Source organism: Rhamphochromis sp. 'chilingali' (genome assembly GCF_963969265.1).
Source record: "Rhamphochromis sp. 'chilingali' genome assembly, chromosome: 22".
NCBI lineage: Eukaryota > Metazoa > Chordata > Actinopteri > Cichliformes > Cichlidae > Rhamphochromis > Rhamphochromis sp. 'chilingali'.
This window is the reverse complement of record NC_137950.1, coordinates 30,111,013-30,128,279: the sequence shown is the minus strand read 5'-3', so window position 1 is coordinate 30,128,279 and position 17,267 is coordinate 30,111,013. Positions and strand designations below refer to the sequence as shown.

At 45.5% G+C, this 17,267-nt stretch overlaps 1 protein-coding gene across 4 annotated transcripts in view; it reads right to left on the bottom strand.

Annotated features, from left to right (window-relative positions):
- Positions 1-17,267, bottom strand: part of ebf3a (EBF transcription factor 3a) — a 67,637-nt gene extending 50,370 nt beyond the window's left edge. For all 4 annotated transcript variants that reach the window (XM_080872000.1, XM_080872002.1, XM_080872001.1 and 1 more), the window contains exons 1-6: positions 16,625-17,267; positions 14,566-14,722; positions 13,596-13,659; positions 13,460-13,515; positions 11,918-11,991; positions 11,610-11,678 (exon numbers count right to left, since the gene is read on the bottom strand). In XM_080872000.1, coding sequence (XP_080728126.1) covers positions 11,610-11,678; positions 11,918-11,991; positions 13,460-13,515; positions 13,596-13,659; positions 14,566-14,722; positions 16,625-16,746 — 542 coding nt within the window. In that variant the 5' untranslated portion in view covers positions 16,747-17,267. The remainder of the gene's footprint in view (positions 1-11,609; positions 11,679-11,917; positions 11,992-13,459; positions 13,516-13,595; positions 13,660-14,565; positions 14,723-16,624) is intronic.

The following is a 17,267-nucleotide window of genomic DNA, read 5'->3' as shown; positions in this document are numbered from 1 at the left end:
CTGAGGGACTGGCTGTGTTAGTTCAGTGACAGAGTCACAAACTCGTGTGTACACTCATGTCTGCATTTAGATTTAGTTAAACACAAACACAAGAAGAAGAGCTGCCACGTGCACAGACAGAGAGGACCAACGACAGGCTTCAATCTGTGCTCGCATTTGCAGTTTTGTCTATTTGACGCTTAAAAAACAAGCAAAATATTTTAGGAAATATGTGTGCGTGTTTTCTTGTTTGTTTGTTTGGTACTACTTGAACACTATCTGTCCAATGAGACGACAGTGGCCCCCGGCTCATTTAAGTTTGAGACCCCCGATTTATGGGCAGTAATATACTTTAATAAGCAGTAAGGCTTCACAGAGATTAAATAGGAAACAGCTGCTGGATATTAAATAGCAGCGGGCAGGTAGCATAAAGGAGGGGCTAAGTCACAGAGAAGAGGGGCAACCAATCGTCAGTCAGTGTATTCGATCATAACCAGCCAGCATCCGCAGACTGTCAACAGACAGAAGCAGCAGCTCACTAACAGCTCAGCGTTTACCCGACGACCTGCTGAACGTTCACGTTTCTCTTAGAAATAAACGCCAACCGTCAGCCGTCTGATCTTCATTCTGTTCAGCCTGAGTCCAGCTGCTCAGAGGAAGCTCCACAACTTCACGTTAATCTGAGGGTTTCAATTTCAGTACCACAATAGGACAGTGAGTCCGTTCTGCTGCTTTCTGTTTGTAAAACATGTTCAGTATCATAGAGCTTTGCTCATTTTTGACATACCTTTGTTACCTTTGTGATCTTTGCTAGTACACATCGAGCAACAGATATGCTGACCCTGACTCTACAACCAAAGACTTAAACACTGATCATCAGCCTGCAAAGGTATTCATCCATCCAGCTTGGGCCAGTCTGAACAGAGCGGTCACCTGTGTCGTTTTAAAAAGAGCGTACAGAGGAACGAGTGCTTGTTTCTAGAGACGATTCTGAGACTGAGTGTGTCTGCGACCTCAAGGGTCAGCAGCAACAGGAAACAACACCACGCGATTAGCCTGATGAATCCGCTTCACTCGACCTCTGACTTTTGTTGTAATTGGAAACTAGAGAAGCAGTCAGGCAGCAACATAGTGCTCTGCATGTTCTTAGCGTGTTCCCAGTGAGCTGTGACTGTGTCCTTGTCTTGTTCTCTCTTCATCTTCCTGTTTATTTATCTCAGTTGTTGTTGATGCGTCCTTGGAGTGTTTACTAAGTGCTGTCAGAGCGTTTGTTAGCGTGTTGTACCAGCACTTTCTGCATGTTTTATTCATGTTCTTTATGTCAGTTTTAATTAGAACATGATCCCCAACAAGCTGCATGACAAAAACACACCAGCAGAACGAGCAGCATCCACACCCTAACCCCAGAACCTGCTGTCGTCTTGTAGTCTGCTGCTGTGTCGGGCTGCAGGCACAGTTTATATAAGACCAGTCTAAATTTAACCACTGTCACACATCGACTGCTGTTAGGGATGGACTCGAGAACAGTTCTTGTAGAGAGCTGGTTCTCGGTAGTCTAATTCCGTGGAGTTGTTAGTCTGCCTACCGAGCCAGCTTATTGATCCTGAATCAGCTGATTTCAGTTCTGTGTCGGTGGAAGAAAATAGCGCCGCAGTCTCCAGCATCGACATGGATGTTATATTTTTATTACACAAAAGATGAGACGATAGAGTGACGACTGCTCCAGAACAGAAACAACTACACAGACAGCATGCTAACACTAAGTTAGCCAAGAGCCCAGAGTGACGTTAAGCTGAGTAAATGCTGACCCCAGACCAGCACCATGATAACGTGAGCTGCTGCTGAATTTCAAGAGGTAAGAAACTGATGAGCAGTCAGGCTGCAGCCTCCGTTTCTACCTGTTCATGTTTCTAAAGCAGAATCACTTTAAAGTCTCTTTGTGCTGGTTTCCATCTTTGATTTGTGCTGTCGACTTTATGCTCATACATAAATACTTGGAGAAAGATCACGCGTGTCCCCTGTAGCCTGCAGGTTCAGATGGTGAACTGGTGATTATGAGACGGTGTGTTTCAGATCCTTTTACAGAGTAACATGAAAGTAATATAACGAGTAGTATAATGAATGTCTTTCTCCTGGGTGTAATTAGGTAACGTACTGCATTACTTTTAAGAAAAGTGTTCTGTGTAATATTGTAATAATTACATTTTTGAGTAATGACCCAAAACTGATCACAGCAAAGAGGGAAACACCTCCAACATGCACAAACATTTGATCACTCAGCATGTAATTAATGTGCATGAATGTAATGTCTTTGATATGCTGCTTAGAGATGGTGGTGGCTAAAAGTGGAGCCAGTGAGAATTGGTACGGGAAGCGAAAAGGAACTGAATCCATAAGCGATTCATTATGGAAACTTATCGATTCTCAGCCCAACTGCTGTCTGTTTGTTTATGTGGCATTAACTGCTCTGCTTGTTCAATTAAATGTAATCTCAAGACTCTGGCTTTTCCTTCTTTTTGACATCTTATCAACTCTGATTGGGATCAATGTTTGTAAAAAGGAAAAGAGATAAAAGAATGAGGTTGCAATAATTTACAAATCATACAAAGGCTATTTTTATGGAAAATAGTCCAAAGACAACAGGTCAACATGTGTCTTATCACATCCAGCAACGTCCGGCAATGTCAAAAATAACATCGACCAAGATCCAGCAAATTATGGAGTCACTATTTCTTAATTATGTTTGTAAAATTGCTGAATTGTTTTCCCGAGCAATCACATTTCAAATGTTGTTATTTTCACTTTAATTTTAGGTGTTTAATGACGATTTGTGCATCTCTGTCTCAACTGTTTTAAAGCTGAACTGTACTCTGTGTGTGTGTGTGTGTGTGTGTGTGTGTGTGTGTGTGTGTGTGTGTGTGTGGTCAGATGTGTTTGGGCCTGTCGCTCTAATTATCACCAAATGCTGGACAGGTTTTTCCTAATTAGCATCTGCGGCTGGTTTGAACATTGAGCTAATTAACAGCTATTATGACTCTCTATCACACACACACACACACACACACACACACACACACACACACACACACACAGATTGCTTTTTTATAGTCAGAGACAGAATGTGTGATTTGCACACTGATAAGGAGTCGTGTGTGTTTCAGTGTCAGATGGCATCACAGGCTGAAGAACTGAGTACCAGCTGTTACAACACACACACACACACACACACACACACACACACACACACACACACACACACACACACACACACACACACAGCAGTGAACATTCAGTCCATTCAGGTCAAGGAGATGAGACGCAATCCAGATGTGTCGCAGCTGTGTTCAAATCTAATGTAAAGTCAGTGTCACGTTTCTCGACAGCGGAAAAATTCTGAAGGAAACTCACAAGTTTCTCATCTCAGTGAGGAAACCACAATTTCCACTATGACACAGGTTTCAAACTCCAGGCCTCGAGGGCCGGTGTCCTGCAGGGTTTAGACGTGTCCTTGATGCAACACAGCTGATTTAAATGGCTAAATGACCTCCTCAACATGTCTTGAAGTTCTCCAGAGGCCTGGTAATGAACTAATCATGTGATACAGGTGTGCTGACCCAGGGTGAGATCTACAACCTGCAGGACACCGGCCCTCGAGGCCTGGAGTTCGACACCCCTGCACTATGAGTTTCTACTCTTCAGCTGGATCCTGGTCCAGTCGCACTAACACAGAATGAAACCTGCCGTGGATCAGAAACACAGAGTGATGTTTGTCATCTGACAGAAATCTGATTTATCCCGAAGAGTCTGCAGGTCCTCCTACGGCAGACAGACGGGGTCAAACAGAGCAGCAGGAATATTCAGACTGACATTTTACTGCTAAACAACTTAATGTCAGCTGTCAATCACTCACACACACACACACACACACACACACACACACACACACACACTCACACACACACACACACACACACACACACACATACATACATACATACACACACACACACACACATACATACATACATACACACACACACACACACTCACACACACACACACACACACACACACACACACACACACACACACACACACACACATACATACATACATACACACACACACACACACACATACACACACACACACACACACACACACACACACACACTCACACACACACACACACACACACACACACACACACACACCTCAGTGTTCAGACTGTACAGAGGAGGAGGTAATTAAATGAGATAATGAGGAGTCCATCAACTCTCTGTTCACGGTAAATGAAAACAGACAGCTCCTCCTCCTCTGTTCTTCATCACAGGAGGAGGTTATTAACAGCTGGACCAGGCTGGGATCTCTGATTCCTCTGCTGTCCATGAACACGTTCACCTCTTGTTAAAATTCAGAAGAGGAAATTTAAGAAGAGAGGAGGGATGAGGACCTTCACAGGAAGTGACATAACAATACCACAGAATGTGAAAGTTAGGACACAAATATCATCTAAATCCCTAAAAATACATATATTCATCATGAATTATCCGAGATCTTTTTATGCATCTGTGTCCTGATTTATTTTGATGGTAACAAAGATCACTGAAAATTTCACACTTTGATCTTTAATAGTTTTTGAGATTATGTTCAAACTTTGCCTCAGACATGTAACCGTGACAACTGTGTGAAGGTGGCAGTTTTTCAATAAACATCTGTAAAAGTATTTTTATGCAAATTGGAACAGAAAATGTTCTGGAAATCAGCTGATTCAAGATGGAAGTTTTGATTTATCAGCTGACCATAACAAAATAGATTTGTGCAGCAACTTGTTGAATTTCTAAGATTTAACCTCCCAGGACCTGCGTCCACATATGTGGACATCACATTTTGGGTTATTTAGACCAAAATACTCAATTTTGCTCTACAAGGGCCTGATGTCCACTTACGAGGACATTATGCTGCCACTGTTCTATCAAAATTGTATACGAATGTCCTCATATGTGGCTCTCATTTTTCTTAGAAACAAAAATCAGGTAAAAAAATATTTGGTAATTCTTTGTCTTTACATTCATCAGGTCCCAATCAGCCCAAATAGCAAAGAGAAATTAAAATTGCGTGCCATGAAAGATTTCGGGTCTTAGCAGGTTAATGTACGTATGATGGTTTTACGTGTTTACAGTGAACCAAACACTCCAAATGTTTCCAAAATAGGAAAATGAAAATTGAAAACCGAGGTCAATAAAAATCAATCCTGTGAGACCAGAAGTGACAAGACGCAGTGGAAACATCCCCTAACCCTCCAACCAAAACCAACCAGCAACCACAACAGCAGCAGCAGCAGATTCCCAATTCTTCCTCTCCATGTGCAGCTGGCAGAAGTGACATCAGAGGAGGTAAAACCCTCGCCGCCGTGAGAGACGGCTCGTTAAAACTTAAAACTCAAACAGCAAAACACAAAATGAAGCAAAGAAACGTCCCTCTGACTGTGTGTGTGTGTGTGTGTGTGTGTGTGTGTGTGTGTGTGTGTGTGTGTGTGTGTGTGTGTGTGTGTGTGTGTGTGTGTGTGAGTGTGTGTGTGTGTGTGTGTGTGTGTGTGTGTGAGTGTGTGTGTGTGTGTGTGTGAGAGAGAGAGAGCGTTGTACCTAATTAGCCTGTCTGATGCAACGTAAAGCTGAATCCTGAAATACCAACAGAGTGTGTGAGGCGCAGCCATGAAACCACACACATCTGTTTTTTTAATTGATAATCAATAGGGACGTGTCTCTACCGGCAACACTTACTGATGATCAATACTCACACACTCACACACACGCAGGAGGAGACACCTGTTAAAAAGCAATTAGAGGGAGCAGATCTGTCTCCCCTGAATCTGTATCCTCGTAACAGCAAAGGAGGACAGAAAAGGAGAAACGATGAAGACAAAGATGAGAGGAAGACTCTCCAAGTACTGCAGGAGACGAAGGGGTGAAGAGGAGGTGAGGAGGAGGAGCAGTTTGTGAGGATAAAGGGGAGAGGAGAGATTTAGTTGTAAAGTCAGTGAGCGTCTCCTCGATCACAGCGTCTGATGTCTAATGATGAACAAGACGATCAATACGTCACCTCTAACTCCTGACAGGGGCAGCGCACACACACCGACAGACACACACAGTGAGAGTGAGTCGAGGCTCGTATGTTGGATAACAAACGTGTTTGTTTATATCATCAGTCATATGATTAGTTTCATCTCTGAGTGGCTCGTCTGATCCAACAAACTGCTCCGCCCCTTCCTCTGTGTTTGACTCATGCTTTCTGTTTGCTCCGCCCCTTCCTCTGTGTTTGAATCACGGGGCCTTTCTCAATATGCGTACTTGCGTTCTCGTGTACTCGTGATACGTCATCAGTCGGAGACCAAGTACTGCTCCAATTCGAAGTACGCATCAAGCCGAGAACGCGAAAAAGTCCCGGATGTGTTCTCGCTCCGCCCGTTTTATCGATCATGCATCGGTGGTGACTTGTGTGGACTTGGTACAGCTAAATATCCCAGAATGCATTTCGTCCAAAACTCAAACACGGCAATGGCGGACGAGCGGGGCTAAAACTTACATATTCCTCTTTCTGGGTCACAAAATAAACTTTTAAGTTCTTTTCAAGCGAGAATGTAGCTGTGTAAACTTCAAATATCTGCTCAGTTTATCAAGATGTCACATATTTCCAAACGCGCTCCGACGTTTTCGGAGACGTCTGTGACCCGCCAGCTCCACAGCAGACAGCGAGGTCGAGGATTATTAGAGCCGGCGAGAACAGCGGACTCCCGGCACATCGTTTCCAACCCCCCGCGGTCTTTTCGCTGCTCAGGTTAAACAAACCCCAGCAGCTGTCTATTGTATTGAGTGTCCACTACAATAAAAATAGAAGCGTTCTAACATCTCACCTGCTTGTTTTTATTAAGATATTCATGTACACTATTTTTATTAATAGAGATTTCACTACTGAGGTTAAACATGATATAAAAGTCACTTAGATCGCTTCTAAATGTTAATGTTTGGTTTATTTCAGTGTTTTATTTGTTCCTGAGTAAACCGGTTCGGCTGTGATTAAAGCTTCATAACATATTACTCACAGTTAAATTAAGAGGGGACGGCAGTAAAACCTCCAGACCTGTGACATCATCAAGTACGCGGGCGTTCCAATTGTACAAATCGCGAGTCCGTGCTCGCGTACTTGAGAATTGAGAAAGGGCCACGCTTCCTGTTACAGACGTATTTATCCAGCACCAAATCACAACAACAGCAGCTTCAAGGTGGTTTAGGCTGTACGGTAAAGACCCCACAGGAACAGCTCACAGTCATTTTAAGAAGCCCTGACCTGCAGACCACAGCCCAGGAGAAGGAGTCCATCTTCAGAGTTTACTAACTTTTTAAGTTCGACCCCTCAGCTCTGCTCACTGTCCCGTCTCGTCTTTCAGAGCGTTTGGATCTTTAAACACACTTCGTTGTCATAATCTGTTGTTTTTGAAGAAGAACTAATCGGAGTTGTTGGTAACTGAACGATTATTTCCGTATTACCATCAACCTGTGTATGAGCACAGCTAACACATGCAGGTGACTGCTGTGTGTCTGACACTTTTATACAAATCCTGGTTAATTAGTCTTTGTTTATTTACCTGCCCCCTCCCCCCCCTCCCCCCAGGTGACTCTGCCAGTCAGCCATATTTGCGCTTTCTGTGAACGGCGTGTTCGGCAGTGAAACAGCAGCAGATGGTGTGTTCAGGGTCACACTCTCCACTCCGTGACTGTTTCCCAGGAAGAATAAAATATTCAGCTACACTTCATCTCTCCATTGACTCCCATGCATTCATACATTTAACATTTAGCCGGCCGCAGCCCTCTGGGGGCCCAAACATTATTCTGCTGTCAGTCACCCTGAAACACGGCCAGTAATGAGATTCCATCCAAAACCAACCTGCAGCATGAGAGGGAAATCACACCTACGCCCGCTAAATGATTGACAGCCCATCGTCCTCCCATAATCCCACGCTGCAGACACCAGAGACCCTCACAGACAGGAGATTGTACCCCCCAAAAAAATTTCTCACATCAGGTATTCAGAGCGAGAGCGTGTAAAGATGAGAGCTAGTTCCATCACCACCATCATCAGCAGCTACAAACAGGCAGACAGATCGACGGCGAGCTTTTTAAAGATGTGAACGTGACTGAAGATCATCGCATTAAAATGTTCTCACAGTCAGCGCTCAGAGGGGGATCGTCCCATCATCGATGACCCTCCAAAGCTCTTCACTCAGAACAAAGAGCCAGACGAGGTTCAGCCTGTGGGCTGGGCCCCTTTGGAGGCCGTGAGGGGAAATAACCTGCACAGAGTAATGGTTTACCGACGGGAACGCCACAGGATGCTCGACGGAGGAACAGTAGGCAGAAATCAGGTCACTGGTCTGAAACTACGCCTTCAGAGGATGAAGCAAAAACATCTGGGAGGGGAAATGTCTGTGCAGGTTCTCCGTCATCCAGGTCTGGATTATTGGACTTGACTCAGAGGTCCAAAACTAAGTGATGATCGCAGAAGTAAAAATGTGAATCGCTGCATGCAGAAAGCAGAAGGAAGCTGCAGCTCTGCATCCTGTCAGACAGTCGTCATGTTTGCAGATGATGCTGCGCTGTTCGCACCTCTGAGAGCTAATGGCTAAACGTGACACTGACAGGTATCCTGCACCGATGGCTGCGTTCACCGGCAGCAATAAAAAACTGACTCACGTCATTGTCTCGTTTACTGAAAATGAGACACATTTAATAACAAGTTCTCATTTATTGACACGTCACAGTGAAGAGTGTTTTTCTGTTTTATCCGGTTGTTCAGTCTGACGTCACTAGCTGTGTCTGGGTCTAAACTCCGCTGCAGGTCCATATATCAAACGATCACTGTGGCATTACTGAGAGTTGAAAAACTGTCTAAAGTCTTTCATCTTTAATAAAATGATCAGCGTTCTGCTCTACCAGGTGTAACAATTGAGTTTAACATCCAGGCATCCATGAAAACGGAATTTATGACATTTAACGGAGTTAGAAGTTAGCAGGGAGTTAGCTCGCTAGCTTCTATCTAAATACAATATAGCATGTCCTGACTGCGGGGTTTTGGAAACAAATTCAAACGTACAGCTCTGCTATCACTTCCAGCATAAATGAAGACAGAAAACTAAACAGCAGTGACGTTTGTAGGGTTACTGAAGTTGGGCTAGCTGGTATATAATGATGTGACCACTAGCGACACAGCTATGTTAGCATAATATAAACAAGCTAACTTTTTTTCCACTCGATAAAAGTTAACGTGAGTGTTCTCGGTGGTCAGAAACAAATGTAATCGCATGGCAGGATGCTGTAAAAGGACCAAACTTCAGCCAGGAGAACAACTGAGATAATCCATCCACAATACGAGGTTAGTCATTCATATACTGCTGCATGGGCTGGGCTGTAGTTACATCCTAAGGTTTTAAAAACTGAGCTTAAATAAATGATTAGCGGTAATAAAAGCCGAGGGAGGTCAGCAGTGATCACTGACTGTTTTAGGAGCTTTTTGAGATCAAATAGAAGAAAATACAAAACATTAAACATGTTAACAACACAAAAGCCATATTAAACGCAGACTACTTTAGACCCGGAAGTAGGATTCGTCGTGTCATCACTGAACAACCGGATAGTTGTTTTAAATCATCTTTATTTTATACAGCATTTCTGTGCGCACACGTACGAGTGAAGAAGGAGTTACAGTTGGCGGAAAGAACATGTTAAACGAAGCAGCTGTAAAATTCCTGCATATGTTTTATTGTTATTATTGTTGTTTTCCAGCTTCTGTCCTGTATGCAGAGTCCTAATAAACTAAAAGCAGTATGATCCACATTTAAGATATTTTTTATATATATTTTAAACGTTTGCTTAAAAATGGAAGCTGGAAATGAAAGGAAGAGATTAATTTATTCAAGTACATTGTCTAACCTTTAATGAGCCAAAAATCTGTGCGTGTTCAAAGACTTTAAACCCGTGGCTGCATCCTGCATCTTTCGACTGCGTGTCTGCTGGCTTTACTTCCTGTCTTTGTCTTCCTTTCCTTTGTGACGGCCCACCCTGCGCTCACTCTGTTCACCTGTCGGTTTTTTGGTGCATTTCTCTTTTCTGCCTCCTCACAGTTCATTTTTGATGCTCCTTTCTTGCACTTTTGTGCACTGTTTATGCGCCTTGTAAATTAACGCTTATCTTTAAAGCTGCGTTCAGCTTTTAATTCAGTTCAGGTCGACATGCTGACAGAAACCAGCGGTGGGTTCTGGAGTGAAGGAGAAGAAATGAAATGCTGTTGTGTTAGTTTTCTTGAAGTGAGAGCGAACGAATCGCAGTGTTTGTGCTCTCTCTGCAGTCTGACCCTGACATGTTTCCTGTTCACTGGACGCCGCCAAAAACACAGGAGACCTTCCCATCATGCATTTCAGCTGGCAGAGGGAGAAAAAAGAGCTGCTGTAAAAATCTCCACTTCTCTTTTCAAAGAGCTGCTGCAGTCACATCCATCCCTCCATCCATCCATACTCCCCCCTCCTCCGTCCACAGGGGAGAGGGGGAGGGAGGATTGAGATTAATACTCAGGAGGAGGACAAGAGCTGAGGAGAAGGAGGAAGAGGAGGGGGAGGTGAAAAGAGAAGAGCATAGCGTATGATTCCTCATGGGAGGCCAGGAAGGAGGGGAGGGGGAGGAATCTGAGAGGAGGATGAAGAGGAGGCGCAGGCTCAACCACATCAGCCCAGTAGCTCTACACGTCATCCTGTTTGAATGATTTAAAGCCGAGCTGCATTTAATGTTCACCTTTCATTAGCCCTTAAATTCACAGAGCTACTCAGCGTGAATCACGCTCCCACCGCACATAATCAGCACGTTCGTGTCACAGCTCACTTCACTTTTATTGATGTGGCACCAACAGTCACTTTACACTGTAAGGCAAAGCCCCAACAACAATGAGCAAGCACTTTGGCGACAGTGGGAAGGAAAAACTCCCTTTTAACAAGAAGGAACCTCCAGCAGAACCAGGCTCAGGGAGGGGCGGGGCCATCTGCCACATGGAAACATGATTGGACGAAACCCTGAGGAACGCCAGCATGAACCTTACTGTGTGACACAACAAGCTTCATTCATACTGTGCTGCTGTGATGTCACTACAGGTATGCTAACCTGAGCCTGGCAAAGGTAACTGACCAATAAACAAACCCAACCAGTCTGCTGTTTCTCACTGTGTGTGGCACCAAACTGCCTCTTCATCCAGATACGAAACCAGCAGGTGGATCAACAGAGTCACCTGAACGCAGCAGATCAGCTGACGTCTTTCATCACATCCTGCTAAAAACCTTCACGCAGGGGGCGCTACTCAACCTGCAGCTCCTCCTGTGTCTGTGACTCGGCTGGTGCTCTCTGGCGACTGATCGAGAATCTGCCGCTCGGGCAGAAGACAACCTTTAAACGTACGCGACAAGGCTGACAGGAATGCGCCGCGTGTCATCGGTGTCTGTTTGTCTTTGTTGCATCTGCTGCATGTTTGTTTGCGAGCGCACAAACAGTCTGACAGGTGTATGTGAGTGCGTGATGCTTCGTATCTGTTACCTGTCGATGATGACGGGGTCTGACGGCGTCTCGTTCCTGTTTCCACAGCTCTTCTTATCGCAGCAGCGGCTGACACGCACACAGAGAGACAAAAATGAAAGCAGACCCGTCAGTCACTGGAGAGCCTCGTATTTCTTTCAGACAGCTCAGGTGAGACACCTGCACACGCCCACTCTGTATGCAGGGAACAGGCTCCATCAGGGCACGAGTCACCGTGGACGTGAGGATACTGCTCTCAAACATCGAGACTTTTATTTGAAGCAGAGAAGAAGAACTACTCAGATCTGGTCGGTGTTTTGCGGCCTTACCTGCACATGATCTCGTGCGTCAGCAGAACTCGGCACATCTCGGGGTTTTTGTCCTGGCCTTCATAGATGATTGCCTGCACACACACAAACAGGTAAAGTGAAGATCACCTGTTGCGCTTCATCATGGCCCCGCCCACTGGCCTGCAGCAGAAACAGCTCCATTAAAGCCGGTTTCATTCGTCTCAATTAGAGCTCATTATTAGCGATTAGCCTGAGTGAGAGTGAGCGGGACACAAACATTTGATCCTCTGAATGTTTCATTACAGCTGCAGCCTGCAGATATTCACATGAAACAGCTGGAACCAAACGCATGAAACGCCTCTCTGTCACGGCGAGCGCCGGCTGACGGCGAGCTCGTTAAAGCGCGCTAATTGAATGAGTCGTAGGGTTCAAACGCTGCTGCTGCTTTTCATTAGAGACCCGGCTGCTGATGGAGCGCTTCTCTATCACACAGGGACCACGCCCATCAGCGCCTCCTACAGACCACAAACGATCCTCGGTGCTGATGGAGTACGGCCCCCCGTCTGGCCTCAGCTATGAGCCTGGCTTTACACGGTACCACAGAAACCGACAGGGGACGTAACAGTGTCCATCTTTTCCAACCAGTCAGGATGAGCCTGAGAGGACGAGGAAAAGAAAGAGGACGAGGAGGAGGACGAGGAGGAGGAGACGGAAGAGGAAGAGGAGGAGGAGGACAAGGAAGTGGAGGAGGGGGAAGAGGAGGAGGCCGAGGACGAGGACGAGAAGGAGGAGGAGGAGGACGAAGAGGAGGAGGACGAGGACGAGGAGGAGGAGGAGGAGGACGAGGAAGAGAAGGAGGAGGACTAGAAGGAGGAGGAGGAGGAGGAGGAAGAGGAGGACGAGGAAGAGGAGGACGAGGAGGAGGAGGAAGAGGAGGACGAGAAGGAGGACGAGGAGGAGGAAGAGGAAGAGAAGGAGGAGGAGGAGGACGAGGAGGAGGAGACGGAAGAGGAGGAGGAGGAGGACAAGGATGAGGAGTAGGAGAAAGAGGAGGACGAGGAAAAGAAAGAGGACGAGGAGGAGGAGACAGAAGAGGAAGAGGAGGAGGAGGAAGCGGAAGAGAAAGAGGAGGAGGAGGACGAGGAAGAGGACGAGGAGGAGGAGGAGGAAGAGGAGGAGGGGGAAAAGAAAGAGGAGGAGGAGGAGGAAGAGGAGGAGGGGGAAAAGAAAGAGGAGGAGGAGGAGGACGAGGACGAGGAGGAGTAGGAAGAGGAAGATGAGGAAAAGAAAGAGGATGGAGACGAGGACGAGGAGGACGAGGAAAAGAAAGAGGAGGAGGAGGAAGAGGAGGAGGGGGGAAAGAAAGAGGAGGAGGAGGAGGAGGAGGAGGAGATGTCTGTCTGAAAGAAGTCGGCCTGAAACTCTGTCCGACACCTCGGACTGCAGCAGGAAGAAAAAGACGCTCTTATTGTGAAACGTCTGATTTTTGAGGTTCATTGATCAGACGAAACAATCGTCACTGCCGTTGCTGTTATTGATCCTTCCCCTCTCGGTGCACATGCTGATGATCAGTCATCTCACCTGTTTGGTCATGGAGTCGATGAGGCGGACGTACAGGTCCTGCTCCGTCCTCACCCCTGCACACAAACCAACAGTTGGGGTTAGCGTGAGCGAGCAGAGACGGGGCTGTGCTGCTCATTAAAACAAGCGCACCCACCGTTACTGTAGAGCAGCTGCAGCTTGTAGTGGATCCCGTTGTTGGTTTTCTCGCCCGTCGGCTCCTGAAACAAAGTCAGGAAACAAACTGAGGCATGGGTGCGTTTGGTTTCACCACCTGATGTGACCAAGCAGAAGTTCTGCATGTTTTAGTGCATTAGAGCGCGCTGGTGTGTAACTATTTCAACCTTTACACAAGCGCACACGTGTGAGGTGGCTGAGCCTGCTGCATAATCAGAGGGGAATATTTAAACTGATTATTCTAACCACACGTTGTTTGCTTGATGCTGAAATGAAGCGTCAGCTCCTGCGTTTAGAAAACATGCAAACTTTTGGAAATCGGCCGTGAAACTAAACACACCTCTCAGCTCTGTTTGGGGCTTCATTTTCCCTGCTTGGTGAATCACATTCACACTGGTCTGTCTGCACTGAGCCGAAGCTGTTGGGCTGATAAACATGAATCAACCTTCGGCACAGACGCGACTGTCAGAGGGAAAAACTGCTGCATTAAAATGACGCAAACTGCATTTTATTGTGTTTACTGTGCACACTACTGCCAAGCACACCTGTCACAGGTGCTGTTGTCTATTATACCGCTGTGGACATGTTACGCTGCTGGAGCTGCGGTATCAGTTTGATGAACGAAGCCTGAGCTCGGGATGCGGAGCTGACGGTCTCAGCTGTCCAGATAAATCTGCATTTTTATTTAAATGTAAAAAATATGAAGTGAGGTTCAAATAAAAGCCACGTGTGCGACGCTGATAAAATCAGCACTACTGTGTCACTGTGCTTGAGTTCAGCCTGAATGGCAGTCGCAGCGTTACGGCGCCTGGCAGAGGGTCTCCTTCCTGTCGGGATGCGACTGAGTCTCTAAAGTTCAGATTCCATCTCTGTTCTCCGTCATAAGAATGAGAGCGTCTTTGATTTCTGTTTTATGTCCCAGCTCCTCCCCGCATCCCTCTGAGTCTCACCTTCTCCTTTTCCACAAAATCGACGTAGGTGGTGCGTTCGATCTCGACGGGCTGACCCTGGCGGTCGTACAGAGCCAGCACGAAGTGGAAGAAATTGGACTTCCTCAGGTTGGACGGCGGCTGCTTCTCAAAGTGAGCGCGAGCTAACCCCACCCCGCTGAAAAGCAAAGAGATGGACAGAAATATAAAAGATGCAGGAGGATGAGGTCAGGTTTATTGTTGCAGTCGTCACAGAGCTTCCTGCGCTGTTATTTCAGCAGGATGACAGTTTCTTCAGCGTTTCTCTGTCACAGTAAAATATTTCACGTCTGGCTCATGTGCTGAAAAACAGCGTATTACAGTAAAATGCACAAAGTGCTTTAAATCCAGGAAAACTTCCTGAAGATGAACAAGGTCAGAGCTCAGATTAGGACTCGCTGAAGAAAAACGCAGGTCGGACGTGATTAATCGCAGCTTCACGCGGTCGTCAGGCCGAGAAACACATCACACATTCACCGTATCAAAGTCTGGACGATGAACACGCGCTCAGCCTCAGCACAGACACACTTCAGTCTGACCAATTACACATTATACTGCAGTAATAATACAGCAGCGCGTTATTAGAGCTGTAGTAAAATTTGTGTTTAATTTAAATAAACACGTTTGAGTCGACTTTAAAAAGCTTCTCACGGGTGAAAATATCCAGAAGCTTTTCCTTGTTTCACGGCGAGAAGGTGACTGAGGAAAAACAAGCTCTGCACTAAAAAAGAAAAATTCACATTTCATGAGTTTAATCATAATAAATCAGCTGAAACGTTTCTGTTAAAATTAAACGGAGGATTTCGCTGCAGGAAAACCTGCACGATCCAATTTATTCATAAACGTGAGGATAAAAATCTTCATCATTCACCAAACATGCTGCACAACTTTAAACGGTCACATGGACGCAGCTTCAACATGTTAAAGAGAGAAAATCAGGTTCACACAAACTGTGAACATGCTCGATTTATTAATATTCATGCGAAGAAGTCAAACTGCAGCTTTGACCTCGACCGCGAACATCATCGGAATATCTCCCAGTGTTAAACCCGGACGGCGGCGCAGAGACAAACATGCTTTCATAGAAACAAGTCGTGCTTTTAATGTGAAATCTTTAAGGTCACAAAATGTTAGAAATGTTTTTGATGAGAATAAACTTGAATTTGTAGTTTATGTCATCATGAACTAAAATCATCGTGTCAGGAAATCTAACAAGAGAAAAGAGTTTGTGCTGAGAATTTAAAAATATTTCTAATAGTTTTTGTTTCATTTTTAAAATTATTTAAATGAATTTCCTGCAGATGTTCAGGTGGATTTAATTCTTTTTGTTCTATTTTTGAACATTAATGTTTATTTTCTCAGAGTGAAATGATTTTTGTGGCTCATCCTGAAAAAACTTTGTGGTATTTTCCATCGTTCTAATGCAGAAACAGATCCGACGGCTGAAGCTGCTAACGATGATAAACTGTGACGCTCAGCTGCAGGGCGAGCTCAGACCGCTGCCGACCCGTGCCTCGTTTATTACACGCAGCGCTTTAACCCCAAACCTTCGACGCCATCCAGAGAAACACGAAGTCAGTCTGAGGAAAAATAAAACGAGCTGCTCCTCGGCTCAGACAAACGTTTCACTTTGGGAAACAAACACAAGGAGAAGTCTTTGAGTCAAACTCTGAAAATTTAAAGATCAAATAGAATTATTTGGATGATTTTTGATAAGTGTTTCCTCGCTGTTTTTATTCACTTTAAATAACTCACATTTACAAAAACATTCTCCCTGTTTGTCTGTGAGCTGCAGGAATTTTCCTAAACTTCAGAAACATTTTAAAATCTTATTTTCAATCTGTCTGACCTTCAGAAACATCTAAATAATCTATTTTTTCCCCTCCAGCAAAATAATAATTAGTGTTTTTTCTGCTGAAGATTTAAAATTAAAATCTTTTCTTTGAGCTGCAAATTATTTTTCTTTCGAGTGAAATAAAACTGCTGTGGGTCCGTTGGGACTACAGCTCCCGGAGTCCCTGCGGGGTGGCGGGCAGTTTACCTCTGAGCAGCCGTGTTGGCGTCCACCACACCGGCCGAGTGCATCCAGGAGCGAACGGCCAGCGGCTCCTCCTTCATGTTGGCCGTGGCCCCGCGGGGCAGGTTGTCCTGGATCCCAAACATCTCAGGGGCCCGGATGCTGCGAGCGTCGCTGCTGCAGCTCAGCCGCAAAAACAAGAAGAAGAAGAAGCAGAAAAAGTCCAGCAGAAAAAATGTGATCTACAGGACGGAGCGAGGCTTCTGGACGGGCGACATTTTCTTCACCCGCACGTCGAGGTCTAAAACGAGGCGGCGAGGACGAAGAAAAACAAGGAGTTTAAAATTCTGCTGAACTTTTCGTCTGATTTGCAGATTTAATTCAACTTTTCAGGGCAGAAATTTTTTTAAGTTTTTAAGAAGGTTTTTTTTTTTATTCTTGATCATCAGTGACAGAAAAAAAGGCCAGAGGAGGAAACGGGAAAAGTGAAATAAAATCCTCAGAGGACGAGAAAACGAGGGGGAGAACAGCCGGGTCCGGACGGCGAATCAAGCAAAGTGTCTTTTTTCTTTTCCCCAAAGAGAGGAGGAGAGAGGAGGTGGGCTGGGATGGAGGGGTGAGGAGCGGAGGAGAAACTCTCAGCCCTGCGGCCCCACAGGACTGGACG